The sequence below is a fragment of the Rutidosis leptorrhynchoides genome, chromosome 10 (assembly GCF_046630445.1).
Source record: "Rutidosis leptorrhynchoides isolate AG116_Rl617_1_P2 chromosome 10, CSIRO_AGI_Rlap_v1, whole genome shotgun sequence".
Taxonomy (NCBI): domain Eukaryota; kingdom Viridiplantae; phylum Streptophyta; class Magnoliopsida; order Asterales; family Asteraceae; genus Rutidosis; species Rutidosis leptorrhynchoides.
Genome location: NC_092342.1, coordinates 79,480,841 through 79,494,646, shown reverse-complemented (window position 1 = coordinate 79,494,646; position 13,806 = coordinate 79,480,841). Strand labels below are relative to the sequence as shown.

Here is a 13,806-nt window from a genome sequence, read left to right as displayed (position 1 = left end):
ACACTTGGTTGACCTTTGACTCATGATCATAACCCCCAAGTAATACCCATAACCTCCATAGCTATAACCCATAATTTTCTTAGCTCTATCCCGCTCGAAAAGCTTGTTTTGAAATCGTTTGGTCATAACCTCGTCGTAATATTTTATGTATAATACTAATAATAATAATACTACTACTAATAATAAGATTAATAATAATAATAATAATAATAATAATAATAATAATAATAATAATAATAATAATAATAATAATAATAATAATAATAATAATAATAATAATAATAATAATAATAATAATAATATAAATATAATACATAGTAATATGTGAGATAGAGAAATGGATGAGCACCAGTTCGATCGAGCTTTTAAAGACTTGTCCTGAAAATCAACCACATGCGATCGCATGATTTGATAGGCTTATGGCCATGCGATCGCATGGCCACCTGTCTCCAGCTCACAATGTTTTGTTTTCTTGTTTTTCGACATATTTTTATAATATATATATATATATATATATATATATATATATATATATATATATATATATATATATATATATATATATATATATATATATATATATATATATATATATATATATATATAGGGGCACGATACATGGATAAGCTTAAAAGGAGTACAAATCGGATAAGCAAAATAAAATTTTTTTTTTTGAATTTTTTTTACATTCATAAATCTGCATTAAAATGCACCTCTAATCAATTTTTTTCATAAAAAAAAAAGTTCAAAATCTTTCAAAAATCGATGATGAATGGTAAAATTAACCATTCATTGGGTTAATTTATCATTCATCTTGTTTACGATTAATGATAAAATTAATCAATGCTAAAAAAAACCAGATGAATGGTTAAATTAACCATTCATCTGTTTTTTTTGTCATTCATCATAAACAGATGAATGGTTAAATTAACCATTCATCTGCTTTTTTTTAGCATTGATTAATTTTATCATTCATCGCGAACAAAAATGAATGATAAATTAACCAGATGAATGGTTAATTTTACCATTCATCATCGATGTTTACCATTCATCATCAATTTTCAAACGATTTTGTTCAAAAACTTTTTAAAATTTTTTCGTTTTCTTCTATTTGCATATTAAATGATCGTTTTTTTTAAAAAAAAAATTTAAAATTTTACTTATCCAGTTTGTGTCCCATTTAGTGCTTATCCATGGATTGGTCCACTATATATATATATATATATATATATATATATATATATATATATATATATATATATATATATATATATATATATATATATATATATATATATAATTTATATTAATTATATATATATTATATTATATTCTCGTGTATAGGTGACTTGTAATTTTAGTTCCAATAACTTGTACGTTGTCGCTCGACTAATGTTCCGGTTCCGGTTTTTCAAACGTTACTTCGTATGTTTTAATAACTTGTACTTTACTTTTCGCGACGTGTACCTTTGTCAAAATATAGACTTACATTACCAATAACTATGTTACCCGAAGTGTATCTTGTACGTTCGAGTGTGTTTGGTCATTTGTGTCAATAAATTAACGTTTTAATATATAATAATATTATTTTAAATCAAAACGTTTTATATATAAGTTAATATTATATTTTATAACATTTGTAAAATATACATACATTTTCATTTTTAAATAGTGTTTTACTGTAGCAAAATGATTTTTACTGTAGCAAATAGTGGTTTTCGAAAACACTGTAGCTTTTCGGGTACTGTAGCAATTCGAAAATACCGTAGCAAATTAGTGTTTTACATGTTCATCTTAAACGTTTTAGTTAACTTATCTAAATATCAATCGAATAATAATCGAATGTTACTATCGTTTACTAAATAACTTGAAATTATATATATTTATATATCTTTATTTAATATACACAAATCAGTTTTTAAATACACATTGCAAGTTATTTATAATTAATTTTAATAATTAATATTCCAATTTATTGTATATATATATATATATATATATATATATATATATTTACAAATAGATGCTCGTGAATCGTCGGTCAATAGTCAAAGGTTAATTGAATATATAACATTAGTTCAAAAATTTTGAGAATCAATATTATAGACTTTGCTTATCGTGTCGGAAATATATAAAGATCAAGTTTAAGTTTGAACAGAAATTTTTGGGTTGTCACACTATTGGGTTCCTTCCCGGTTTTTTCTTCACGTTGGCCGGAAATCTGAATCAAGCCCTAATTTGTCTTCAACAATCCGCAGCACCAATTTAATTAGGTTCTACCGGCGGTGACCGGATGCATAAAATGAGGGTGTTCATTACGGTTAGTTATGTATTGCCCTATAAGGATGTAATCTTTGTTGAATTTGTGTATATATACTAAATAATTTGTATTTTAAGATTATTTTTTTATGAATTGAGGATTTAGAAATATTTGGGCATTTTTCAAGTTTTATTTGTGTTTGAAATTGTTATTGTTGCTTCGCATGCTTCATATGGTTTAGTCCAGATTTACATTTTCATTTATGTTTAACTAGTTTAATTTTGAAAGAAATTAAGTATTTGAAGTAACGTAAGTTAAAAGTTTTGGGTATTTGAATCTGGGTAATGATTTTAATTACAGTATGAATTTTTTCACTTGTTTTTATTTTCTATTTTATGATTTTGAGAAGTTAATGATAAAGATGAAGATGATGAATGGATGGAGATGATGAATCGATGATGATAATAATGAATGGATGAAGATGAAAATGTTTTGTCTAACAAAGGACCAATGAAATTAGGGTTTATAAACATGAAAGACCAATAATGTAAAAGTCTAGAAATGAAATTAAGGTGGCCTAGAATGTTACATATTATAACAGATTAAATACATACAATAGAACAATTTAGATATTTGAATGCATACAATAAGAGATTGGAAACTTAGATATATACTATAAAAATTTAGTGAAAGTTCAATACATTTTCAAATAATTTTCTCTAAAATATTAGACGAATAGTAAAGTTGGTGATGTCATGATGACATCATGGCATCATCAACCACAATTAATTATTATTTATTTATTTTTTTAGATTTTTTTCTCTTCTTTTCATTGAATATAATTTTGAATAGTTCACATTATGAGTACAAAGGTTTCAGATATAACTGTATGTAAATTAATTTATATCTTCAATATAATACGTAAATTTTTTACTAAACGTTATATGTCAAATCTAATAATTATTTAATTATATATATCTTTAGTCAACATACGATGAATAGTAAATTCGTTGATGTCATGATGACTTCATTATGACATCATCAACCGCTATTTTTTTTTTTTTTTTTTTCTTCTTTTGACTATTTTACCTTTTATTAAATACAATTTTGAATCACATTATGAGTATAAAAGTTTTAGATATATTAAGGAGTATATAAATTAATTTATTTTCAATATAATACTTTAATTTTTTACTAAATGTTATATGTCAAATTAAATATGTATTTAATTATATATTTTAATATTAAAATGAATATAAATATAATAAAATGTATGATATTAATGAAAAAAATTAATTAACAGTGAATGTGACAATTTAAAAAAATAAATAGATGAAAATTTCGAGTTTGATTTATAAGTATGGTCCATGAGATACTCCATAATACATAAAAATTGTATAGTAATGTTAAAGATCATGTTTTTTATTACCTTATATTATATCATTATAAACATATCGCAAGTACTTTCTGTAGCAACTTGCGAAGTTAATCTCATTCGTTAATAATGTTTTTCAAAAGTGAAATAATGCCAAACCAAAACCTAACATACGTTTATGAACTTTCTTAGACACGACCAAAAAAAATGTTTTAAAAAGTAATCCGAGAATGTAACCAATTAAGAAAGCAAGCCATGAATCACTACAGGAAATATCACCTTTAGCGGCGCTCAAATAGCGCCACTTTTGGGTATGAAAGCGCTGCTGTAGATCTATTGTGGCGCTTTTGTGGCGCTTTTGCGAACGCTACTTAAACCTCGCCGCTTTAGATATTTTGTGGCGCTTTTTAGTGGCGCTTTTAGTGGGACCCACAACTTTTTTATTAAAAGATAAAAGAAATTAAATTAGTATTTAGCGGCGCAAATTTGTGACGTAACAAGCGCCACAATTGAATTTATATAAATAATTATTAATTATAAAGAAATTATTATGTGACGAACTTTTAGTGGCGCAAAAAAGCGCCACTTTTGATTTTTATTTTATTTAAATATTTATATAAATAATAATTAAGCTGACCCTTTTGTGGCGCTAGTTTGTGGCGCACATAGCGCCGCTAAAGAGTTAAAAAAAATTGGCAGCAATTTGCTGTATTTGCGACTGCCAGCCCAGAATTCCGGGCTTACATCCCTCAAAATCAAAACCTGTTTAACATTTTAAATAATCGCAATATCAACATAATATAACATCAACAAAAAGTTTAAAGCGTTAAATAGATGTCAAACGCTAACATACAAATTAAGTTTAAAGAATTAACACTAATTGTTCAAAAGATGACTTAAAGAGTTAACACTAATTGTTCAAAAGATGACAATCGCCACAAACATTTCCAATTTTCAGTTTTCATCTTCCTCCTCGTAGCCAATATCTTCCTCCTCGTTGCCAATATCTTCCTCCTCGTCGTCATCTTCCTCCTCACTATCTTCTATCACAATTGGTTTTTTTCCCAATAGTTTGTATAGTGGTGCAGTTGATTTAAATATCCTCTTTTGCATTTTAGCTTCTGAACGAGCTAACATTTTATCAACTTGCAATTGAGTGTACATCGGTCCATTCGATTGGCTAGTCTGAGTAGAGGAGGATGCCATGGACGTATTCGGAGTGGAAATTTTTGGGCCAATGCCACGCAGCCAACCATGTCGTGGACGCAATACCACTTCTAAAATTTCAGTTTCAGTAAGGGGGTTTTCCACGTTCCGCTGATTGTTCCTCAACTCTACCATACGGGCCTGCATGGTTACAAAAAATTAGCCGATGTTTATTGTTTATATCAATTCACGAAAGAAGGAAGCAACACATAGAATAAAGTGAATAAGTGGGCTATTTAGAGAATTTGGGTCTGATTGTGTAAAGGTAATGGACATATATAGGCCGTTTCATTCTACTTGATGTAGTTGTTACAAATAATTATTTTCGATTTTTGTTAGACAAAAAGAAACCAAATTTCATAGTTTTATCTGAACCAAAATACTATTTATAAGATTTTACTAATGATATTCATTAATGTTTAAGTAAATGCAGGTCTATTATCAATATTATTTTCTCTAGCCGTAATGTGTACCCAAAATGTATAACAAAATACTTTGTACTAGCAATCATAATCCAGCTACAGTTGCATATTTTGCAAAAACATAAATGTAAGTAAACCTAGCTACTATCAAAACAAGGTTTGCATCAGAAGACAAATAACCAACTGTTTAACGACATCGCTAAAATAGCAGTGGAGCGCGTGGCACCTATTTCTAGTTTACATATGTATACATAAAATGTTATGTATATATATTTACATATACATACATACTGTTATGCATATATATGTGCATATATATATGCTTACTGTTATGTATATATATGTACATACATATACTGATATACATAATGTTATGTATATATATGTACATATACATACTAAACTTTTATGTATAGTTTAAGTAGCACAATTACTTACATGATTATCGGCATGCAGCTGCTCACGAAATTCTTTAGTAATTTCATAGGAGTTAAGCCGTTTATATTGATCAATGGGGCTCTCTAACTCCCCGGTTGTCTTGTCCCGCTGTATATAAGTGAAATGAAGTTATACTTACCATACAGGAATATATATACACACATACACATACTTATCGAACACAATTTTTCTATAAACGAGTCGATCAAATTATTCATATTCATATATATATAACAACAACTGATCCTGTATACAGCAACAGTAACTTATCCTGTACAGTTTTATATATATATATATAACAATCTGTATATATTATCTACATATATATACATAACATTATGTATATGTACCTATATGATATTTAAAAAAATAAATATACATTTACCCATTTAGAGATATAGACACTTACATTATCATAGCGGTTTTGGGCAAATGACTTTCTGCCCTGTCGAGTTGGAGCCTGATTTTCGCGGCATGTTTTGTTAATTTTTGATAAATTCTGATAACGTTCATCCATCATCATTTCCACGAACTTTGGCCAATCAGTGGCGATCATTTGACAACCCTCGGGTGGTTGATTTCTAAGAAGGACTGGGTTTTCAGATCCTCCTTTTTTAACCCAAAAATTCCTTTTAAAGTTTGAGCCAAACCCATCAGGTAATTTAACTTGTCTAATGAATTTACAAAATTCATTCCGGTCGGCAGATGAGAAAGAGTACTTAGGATGAGGTTTTACCGACTTACCATTACCCAGTGGTTTTAGCCACAATTCTTTGCGAATACCCCACTCTTCTAACACCTTCCTTGCTGTCAACGTGTCTTTGGATTTTTCCTTGTTCATTAGCAAAGTATTCAACAAACTCTCACACACATTTTTTTCGATATGCATAACATCTAGATTATGTTTTAATTCAACAGAAGACCAATACTCAAGCTCGTAGAAAATCGATTTTTTACTCCAGTTACCCTCAACCGTTGAATCGCGTTTTCTCTTCTTACCCCCATATTTCCCCGGATCAGGATCAGGTGCATTTTCAAGTTGTTTTAAGATCTCATCATTTGTTCTTCTTCGAGGAGGACGCCTAGTCTCGTTTTTTCCATCGAACGACTTGGAAAACCTCAATTTATTTTTAATGGATAGGTACATTCTATGACCAATATAAATGATTTTAGTCAAAGCACGTTTAGATGGAGTGTCGACATTACATGTAGGGCATGCCATGTATCCTTGACCACTCCAACCGGACAAACTACTACGAGCAGGGAAATCATTTATTGTAAATAAAAGAATGGCACGCATATTGAAGTAACTGTTTGTGGCATGGTCTTTGGTTGTGACTCCGTCAGACCATAGAACCTTCAATTCATCAATTAATGGCCTTAGAAAAATATCAATGTCTTTCCCGGGAGATTTAGGGCCTGGTATTAACAATGTCAGCATGAAGGTTGACTCTTTCATACATAACCAGGGTGGCAAATTGTATGTTGTCAATATGACCGGCCACATGCTGTAAGAAGAATTTGTGTTGCCGAATGGATTGAAACCATCTGCAGACAGCCCTAATCTAATGTTTCTAGGTTCACGTGCAAAATCTGGATACCTTGTATCAAAATCTTTCCATGTTGTACCATCCACCGGGTGACGCATCTTACCATTTTGCGTACACTTTCCAGTAGCATGCCAAGTCATATCTTTTGCAGTGTGTCTTGAGCTATAAAGGCGTTTAAGTCTTGGAGTCAACGGAAAGTAACGCAAGACTTTGTGAGCAACTTTCCTTCCATTAGTGTTTTTATCTTTCCATCTACTCTCATTACATACCGGACATCTGTCCTTATTTTCGTTCTCTTTCCAGAATAGGCAACAGTCGTTCTTACAAACATGAATAGATTCGTATCCTAACCCAATCTTTCTCATTGTCTTCTTACTTTCATAGTGTGATGACGGGATTTTAGCATGCGGAAATGCGGACTTAAGCAATGCAAGCAATTGGTCAAACGATGTATTACTCCATTTATTAGCAACCTTCACGTGCATCAACTTCGCCAAAAAATTAAACGAAGACATCGAATCACAACCAGGATATAGCTCGGTTTGCTCAAGTATAGATAATTCATCAAGCTCATCTGTATCACTCAGTGCATCTGTATCACTCGGTGCATTCGTGATCTCATCAGTATCCATCGAGTGACTCTCCTGACGAACATCGGTAAGAAGATCATGTAATTGGTCTGTTGTGGAAGGTATGACACGTTCTATTGGCGGTGGATTAACGACTTGTTCACCGTGCCACTTCCATGTCTTATAACGTCGGCTAAAACCATAACTATGTATGTGTGTTTCAACCATTTCGAGCGAATGAAATACAAAGTTATCACAATTCTCACATGGACAACGACATTTGCCATCTTTATTTAGGTATTCCTTACAACTCTTGATGAATTCTTTTAGACCGGACCAAAATTCTTTTGAAAAACGATTTGTTAAAGTGGTCCAACTCTTATCGATCGACATTTTACTGCGCTTACGAAATTTACAACTAACAATCACTTCAATGTACATATATTGTTGTCACGAATAAAAAAAATCATATTGAATGCACAAATACAAATAAAATATTAACGCAATAAATTCTATACTAAAGAATGTAAGTTTTTTGTAGTAGGGTGGCTCTCCTAACCCACCTTTTGAATGTAGGTCTCATATATGAATGCGTTTATATGATTTACTATTTAAGAAAAATTCGGCAACATTTACCCTAAGCCCCCCAAATATGTGCAGTAAACACATATTTGTAGGAGCAAAGGGGAAATGATTACCGAATATTTCTTAAATAGTAAATCAAATATACGCACTCATATCCTAAATGAGACAAAACATTCAAAAAGCAGTCCCAAAACTGGGGACAATCCGAAATTAATTTCTATTAAATTAATTTCGGACAGGTGACCTACGGTATAAAACGGGGGAGAATTAACATATATCTAAACTAGCATCATACAAAATATACACATACATGATACATAACAACAATGACATTTATCATGAAAAGTTCTAGTTCTGTACTAACTTTCTTAACTGTATCATCTACTTCTTCAATTACCAGCAATTACTAGAGGTGTTCAAAACCGGATATCCGAAATTTCGGATATCCGAATTTCGGATATCCGAAATTTCGGATAGTGGATTTGGTCATCCGATATCCGAATATCCGATCTTTATATTATAAGTTCATATTTCATACTATATATCCATTCATAAATAAAGTTTATAAACAACTTGATGCAGAAAATCAAGACGTTTGTTAATTATGAACTTTGTGAGTAGAAGTATTGCTTTAAAGAGCAAAAAAGTTGAATAATTTAGCATCACCAAGTCACCAACAATGAAGTTTTGTGTTCACTGCTCATTGCTAAACATAGGATGATGTAGAATTATAATTAAAAGAGAACAATATGAACTAGTGAGATTTTATCAGTGGACAAAACACACAATTCAATATATTGAAACATCTTCAACCAAATAGTAATTACCTTTTACTTCGTACAACTCACATTCATTTTTGCTAAGTGCAAAATTAACATATAGCTTTGAGGTCTAAAAGAGATGAAGATGTGATAGAAGACTAAAGATAAGATGTTGAGATACTGAGATGAAAATATGATGTAAACTGAAGATGACGGCAGTGAGGGTTAAAAGAGAATGAATTAGTGATATGTTTAGATCTAGGCTTTTTTGCTTTTCTTTTTACTTTTTGAGTTCTTGTACTGTACCACTCACAGCTCACATACCCATTTCTTTTACTTTTATAAATATTATTTATTATTAATATATATTTTCGGATATTCGGATATCCGAATATCCGAAAATTTTGAAAAGTTCTATCCGAAACCCGAATCCGAAAAATCGGATATCCGATTTTCGGATATTCGAAAATCCGGATATCCGATTTTTCGGATAATTTCGGATCGGATTTTCGGATAATTCGGATTGCGGATTCGGATACGGATATTATGAACACCCCTAGCAATTACTAGTTAACTATGTGTTCCCATTTTTTTTTAGAACAGCATATGTGTTCCCATTAATTAGTACATTTTAGTTTCAAAAGTCTTTACATCAGTTAACTATGTATCTCAATTCTAAGAATAAACATATCCTAACATGTATAACAAGTTATATCATTATTAACCTAAATGTAACCAAAAATCTTACTTAACTTAAAGCAAACGAAATTAAGTAAAAACCCCAACAAAATCTTACTTAATTTAAATAATTTTCAGATTTAGCAAAAACCCCAACAAAAACACAAAATTTAAACATATTCTAACATGTATAACAATTGCTTGTATCAATATTAACATAAAGCAAACGAAAAAGCCGATTAAATTCAAGAATTTTCGGATTTATCTTGTAATTTCATAAAAATATAAACTTTATGAGAAAAGGAAGGTAAATGATACCTTATTTAAGATTAATGAAGAGATTCGAGGTAGAGAGTCGAGAAAATCGCGAAGTTTTACTCAAACTGCAAAAACTTGAGAGAAAGTAGGTGTTTTTGAGTTATATTTGTGAAAAGTTGTGTGGTTATCATGAAAAATAGGTTAGGCTTTAGTCACATGGGTGGGGTCATCTAATTGGCAGTAACAATTAATTAGGTGGAGGGAAATATAAATTTTCATGAAAATAAAAATGTGGCATGTTTTGCACCACAACCAGCACCACTTATTCATAATTATGTATTTATTTATTATTTTTATTATATATACATATACATATATATTATAGTATTACATAGTACTCCGTATTATTTTTATTATACTATAATATAATAATAAGTATTAAATTATTATATCGTCATTATTTATAAGATTTATTATTTTTTTAATATCATATTATTATACATTCGTTATTTATTACTTCATCCGTACCATATTAATAGTTCAGTATTCAATTTTTGGATATCCCAAATTAATAGTCCACTTCCATAAATAGAAAATAATAAAAAGTTTAAGTTCTATTATGCCCTTAATGTATGTGGATTTGATTAAAGGATAAAGAAAAAGGTAAAGGTAAAACTGAAAAGTAAACAGAAAGTACAGTACTTTAATGACATTTCCATAAACTATGTGTTTTTTGTCTGTGGACTATTAATATGGAACGGATGGAGTAATAATATTAATTTTTGTATTTATTTTATTACTTATCGTAGTTATTTTTTAATACTATCATTTTTTGTTGTCATTATACACCATCATTTAATCGCCACGTTTACAGTTACATTTCACATTACACAATTCAACCGTTACTTTGCACAGCCGTAGTTAATTACTATTTTCAATTAAATGAATATTTAATATTTAGTATATGAAAAAGTTAAAGTAAAAACAAAAAAATATAGAAATCGACTAGTAATATTAATAATAATTAATTTTCGACGGATCATTAATAAAAATATAAATAAAAGTGACAAAATATGGTGTGATGATGTGTGCCACAATACTAATAAATAATATTGCTAGTTAAATCTTGTTTTTTTTTTTAGCCTTTAGTGGCGCTGGTGCGCCACAAAAGGGTAAAGAAGCGCCACAATAAAGTTGGCGGGATTTTTTTCGTTTGGCGGGATTTTTTTTTTTTTGGAGGGAAAATATTAAAAGGAAAAAAGAAAAAGAAAATACATTAAGTGGCGATTTTATGCGCCGCAAAAGAGTTGACGGGGTTTTTCTCGATCACTTTCTTTATTTAAATCTAAAATAAAATCACTAAATCAAATGTGGCGCTCATTGCGCCACAAAAAGCGCCACAAAAGACAATGTTTGACCAAAACTGAGCGAGCGTTGAAATTTTGTCGTTTAGCGAGCCTTTAGTGGCGCTTTTGGAGCGCCTCAAAAAGTATGCATCCCCTGTTCTCATTTTTCTAGTAGTGAATGAGGCAGCTCACAGATGATTATATGTTGATTTCTTGGTGTATACTATTCCACATGCATGAGCTGGAGTGGTTTGCAAGTCACAACCCATTACCACCCTTTATTATATTTACCTTATCAGCTTCAACAATCTCATTGCTTCACACATTCCCATTTTATAACACCTTCAAACACAAATAATTAGTCAACTAATTATTCTATTGTAAAGACATGATTATTTCCAAAGCTATTTCTCTCATTCTCTTTTTCATCATCCCGAATCATGGAACGACAAGATTGGATCATGATCGGTGCCGATTGTGTTGTCTTATCTTGTTGCTGCCAATGCTTGATCTTACAAATTCTCTTTTTTCTGTTGCTTAAACTTCCAAGAAAAGTTTATAGAAAAACAAAAGAGTATTTTAAGAGGAAGTTTAATAAACAAAAGAAGGTGGCTATTACTCGTTGTGCCGCGGCATTTATAGGGCGGCAGAAGAGGCGGCAGTCACCCTATAGGGTGGTGGATGACAGTTTACGGTGGGAAGAAGTGGATGGTTGTATGGAGGAAGTTGAGAAGGTGTTAGGGGAAATGTGTAATAAGGGTGAGTTTGGATTTGGGAGCTTTTGGAAAGGAGATGATAATTATTTAGAGGATAATTGTAGATTGTGTTTTGTAAATCAACAACTTGGGTATCATGATCATGATGGAAATTATCATTTAATTCCAGTTTTTGGTCCTCTTACAATGAAATTAAGATAAATGTGGTCATATATTTACATTATCTTTTTTTTTTTTTTCCTTGTAAAGTTGTAATGTAATTTATGATTTTTTCTTCACAAAATAAAAAAGCACATGTGAGGTTCAATATGTTTCAAGAAATAACATGCTTTATCTGGAAGCACAAACACCGGAATATAATTATAATTTATAGTTTAAAATCTGATGTCTATTACGGAGTACTTTATTAGTTTATTTGCGCAATTGGTTTTTGAGGCTTTGTCTTTAGGTTATGTCATAAAGATTTCAAACAATTCAAACTTCTAGTGAGTAGTTTGAAATCTTGAGTTCAACTTCAAGATTACTCTTAGTCCTTTATAATTCAGATATAATCTACACAGCCCTATCACACATAGGTGAATCATGTCATCCAATCCAATCACAAGTAAATAACTATAAATAAAAAACAAAATTACTCGATGATATTAATATTTCATAATCAATCATAAATATAAACTAAAATAAATACAATTATACCGGATAATAGGACAATCATAGAATCGCCGACCGAGATTAAGATCCGACCACAATGTTTTGATGAGAGCAGGTTTACCACATTGACATCTAACCATTTCCATTTTCTTATCATTAGTATGCATGTTGTTCTAACTATATAGAATCTGTAATCCACCATTTGTGGTGCACCATTTGCGGCCATGAGTGTCGATGGAATTATTTAGGGAGGTAAAATCTGGCGGGTTCAAGTACGGAAGAAAAAATTTAGAGCCAAAAATAATACGATGCCTATTTGCGGCGATACGCCTCGGGAATGAATTTTCAACCTTTGACCAATTTAATGCGAAAGAAAATAAAAAAAGAAAATCAGAAATTATTTCGCGGCAGTGTGTAAAAACTCATCGCCGCAATTGTTTGGTGGACCCACGACTCTAGTCAAAAGACTGAAAATTTTGTCGTTTAGTGAGTTATTAGAGGCGACATCTCATCGAAGCAAAAAGCCTTCGTTGCCCGTCCTCTTTTTTCTTGTAGTGTATATATAGAACATCCCCTCAACTTATTAATTAAAAGGTTATTTAGTTAGGAGTTTTTTATGTTAATTTTTAATATATTCTTTGATGAAGGATTAGAAGAAACGTAGAGAGAATTATCATATTTTCTTTAGAAAGGCAAACCTCTCTTTATATCACACAATACAAATCTTTATAATCACATATAGTATTAACACACCGCCTATCCGAGCCTTGAAACCCATAACTATTAGGTTAGAGGAGATTCGTCATATTATTTCGTGGTATCTAGTGGGTCTATGGTTGATGTTGAAAGTGTTCGCTTGGCTAGAAAGGCATCGAATATGCCTCATGTTGTATCGGTATACTCTTCCCACTTAGATACGGTTAACGTTAACTTGAATGGTCCATGTGTTAAATGTCCTATTTCTGCTTCGAATATGCCCTCTAATCTATCT

At 30.6% G+C, this 13,806-nt stretch overlaps 1 protein-coding gene across 1 annotated transcript; it reads left to right on the top strand.

Annotated features, from left to right (window-relative positions):
* The first annotated feature begins 11,789 nt into the window (after positions 1-11,789).
* On the top strand, positions 11,790-12,365 carry LOC139870402 (uncharacterized). The gene has a single exon (XM_071858213.1). It carries the CDS (start codon positions 11,889-11,891, stop codon positions 12,363-12,365), a length of 477 nt encoding a protein of 158 aa, XP_071714314.1. The 5' UTR covers positions 11,790-11,888.
* Positions 12,366-13,806: the final 1,441 nt, after the last annotated feature.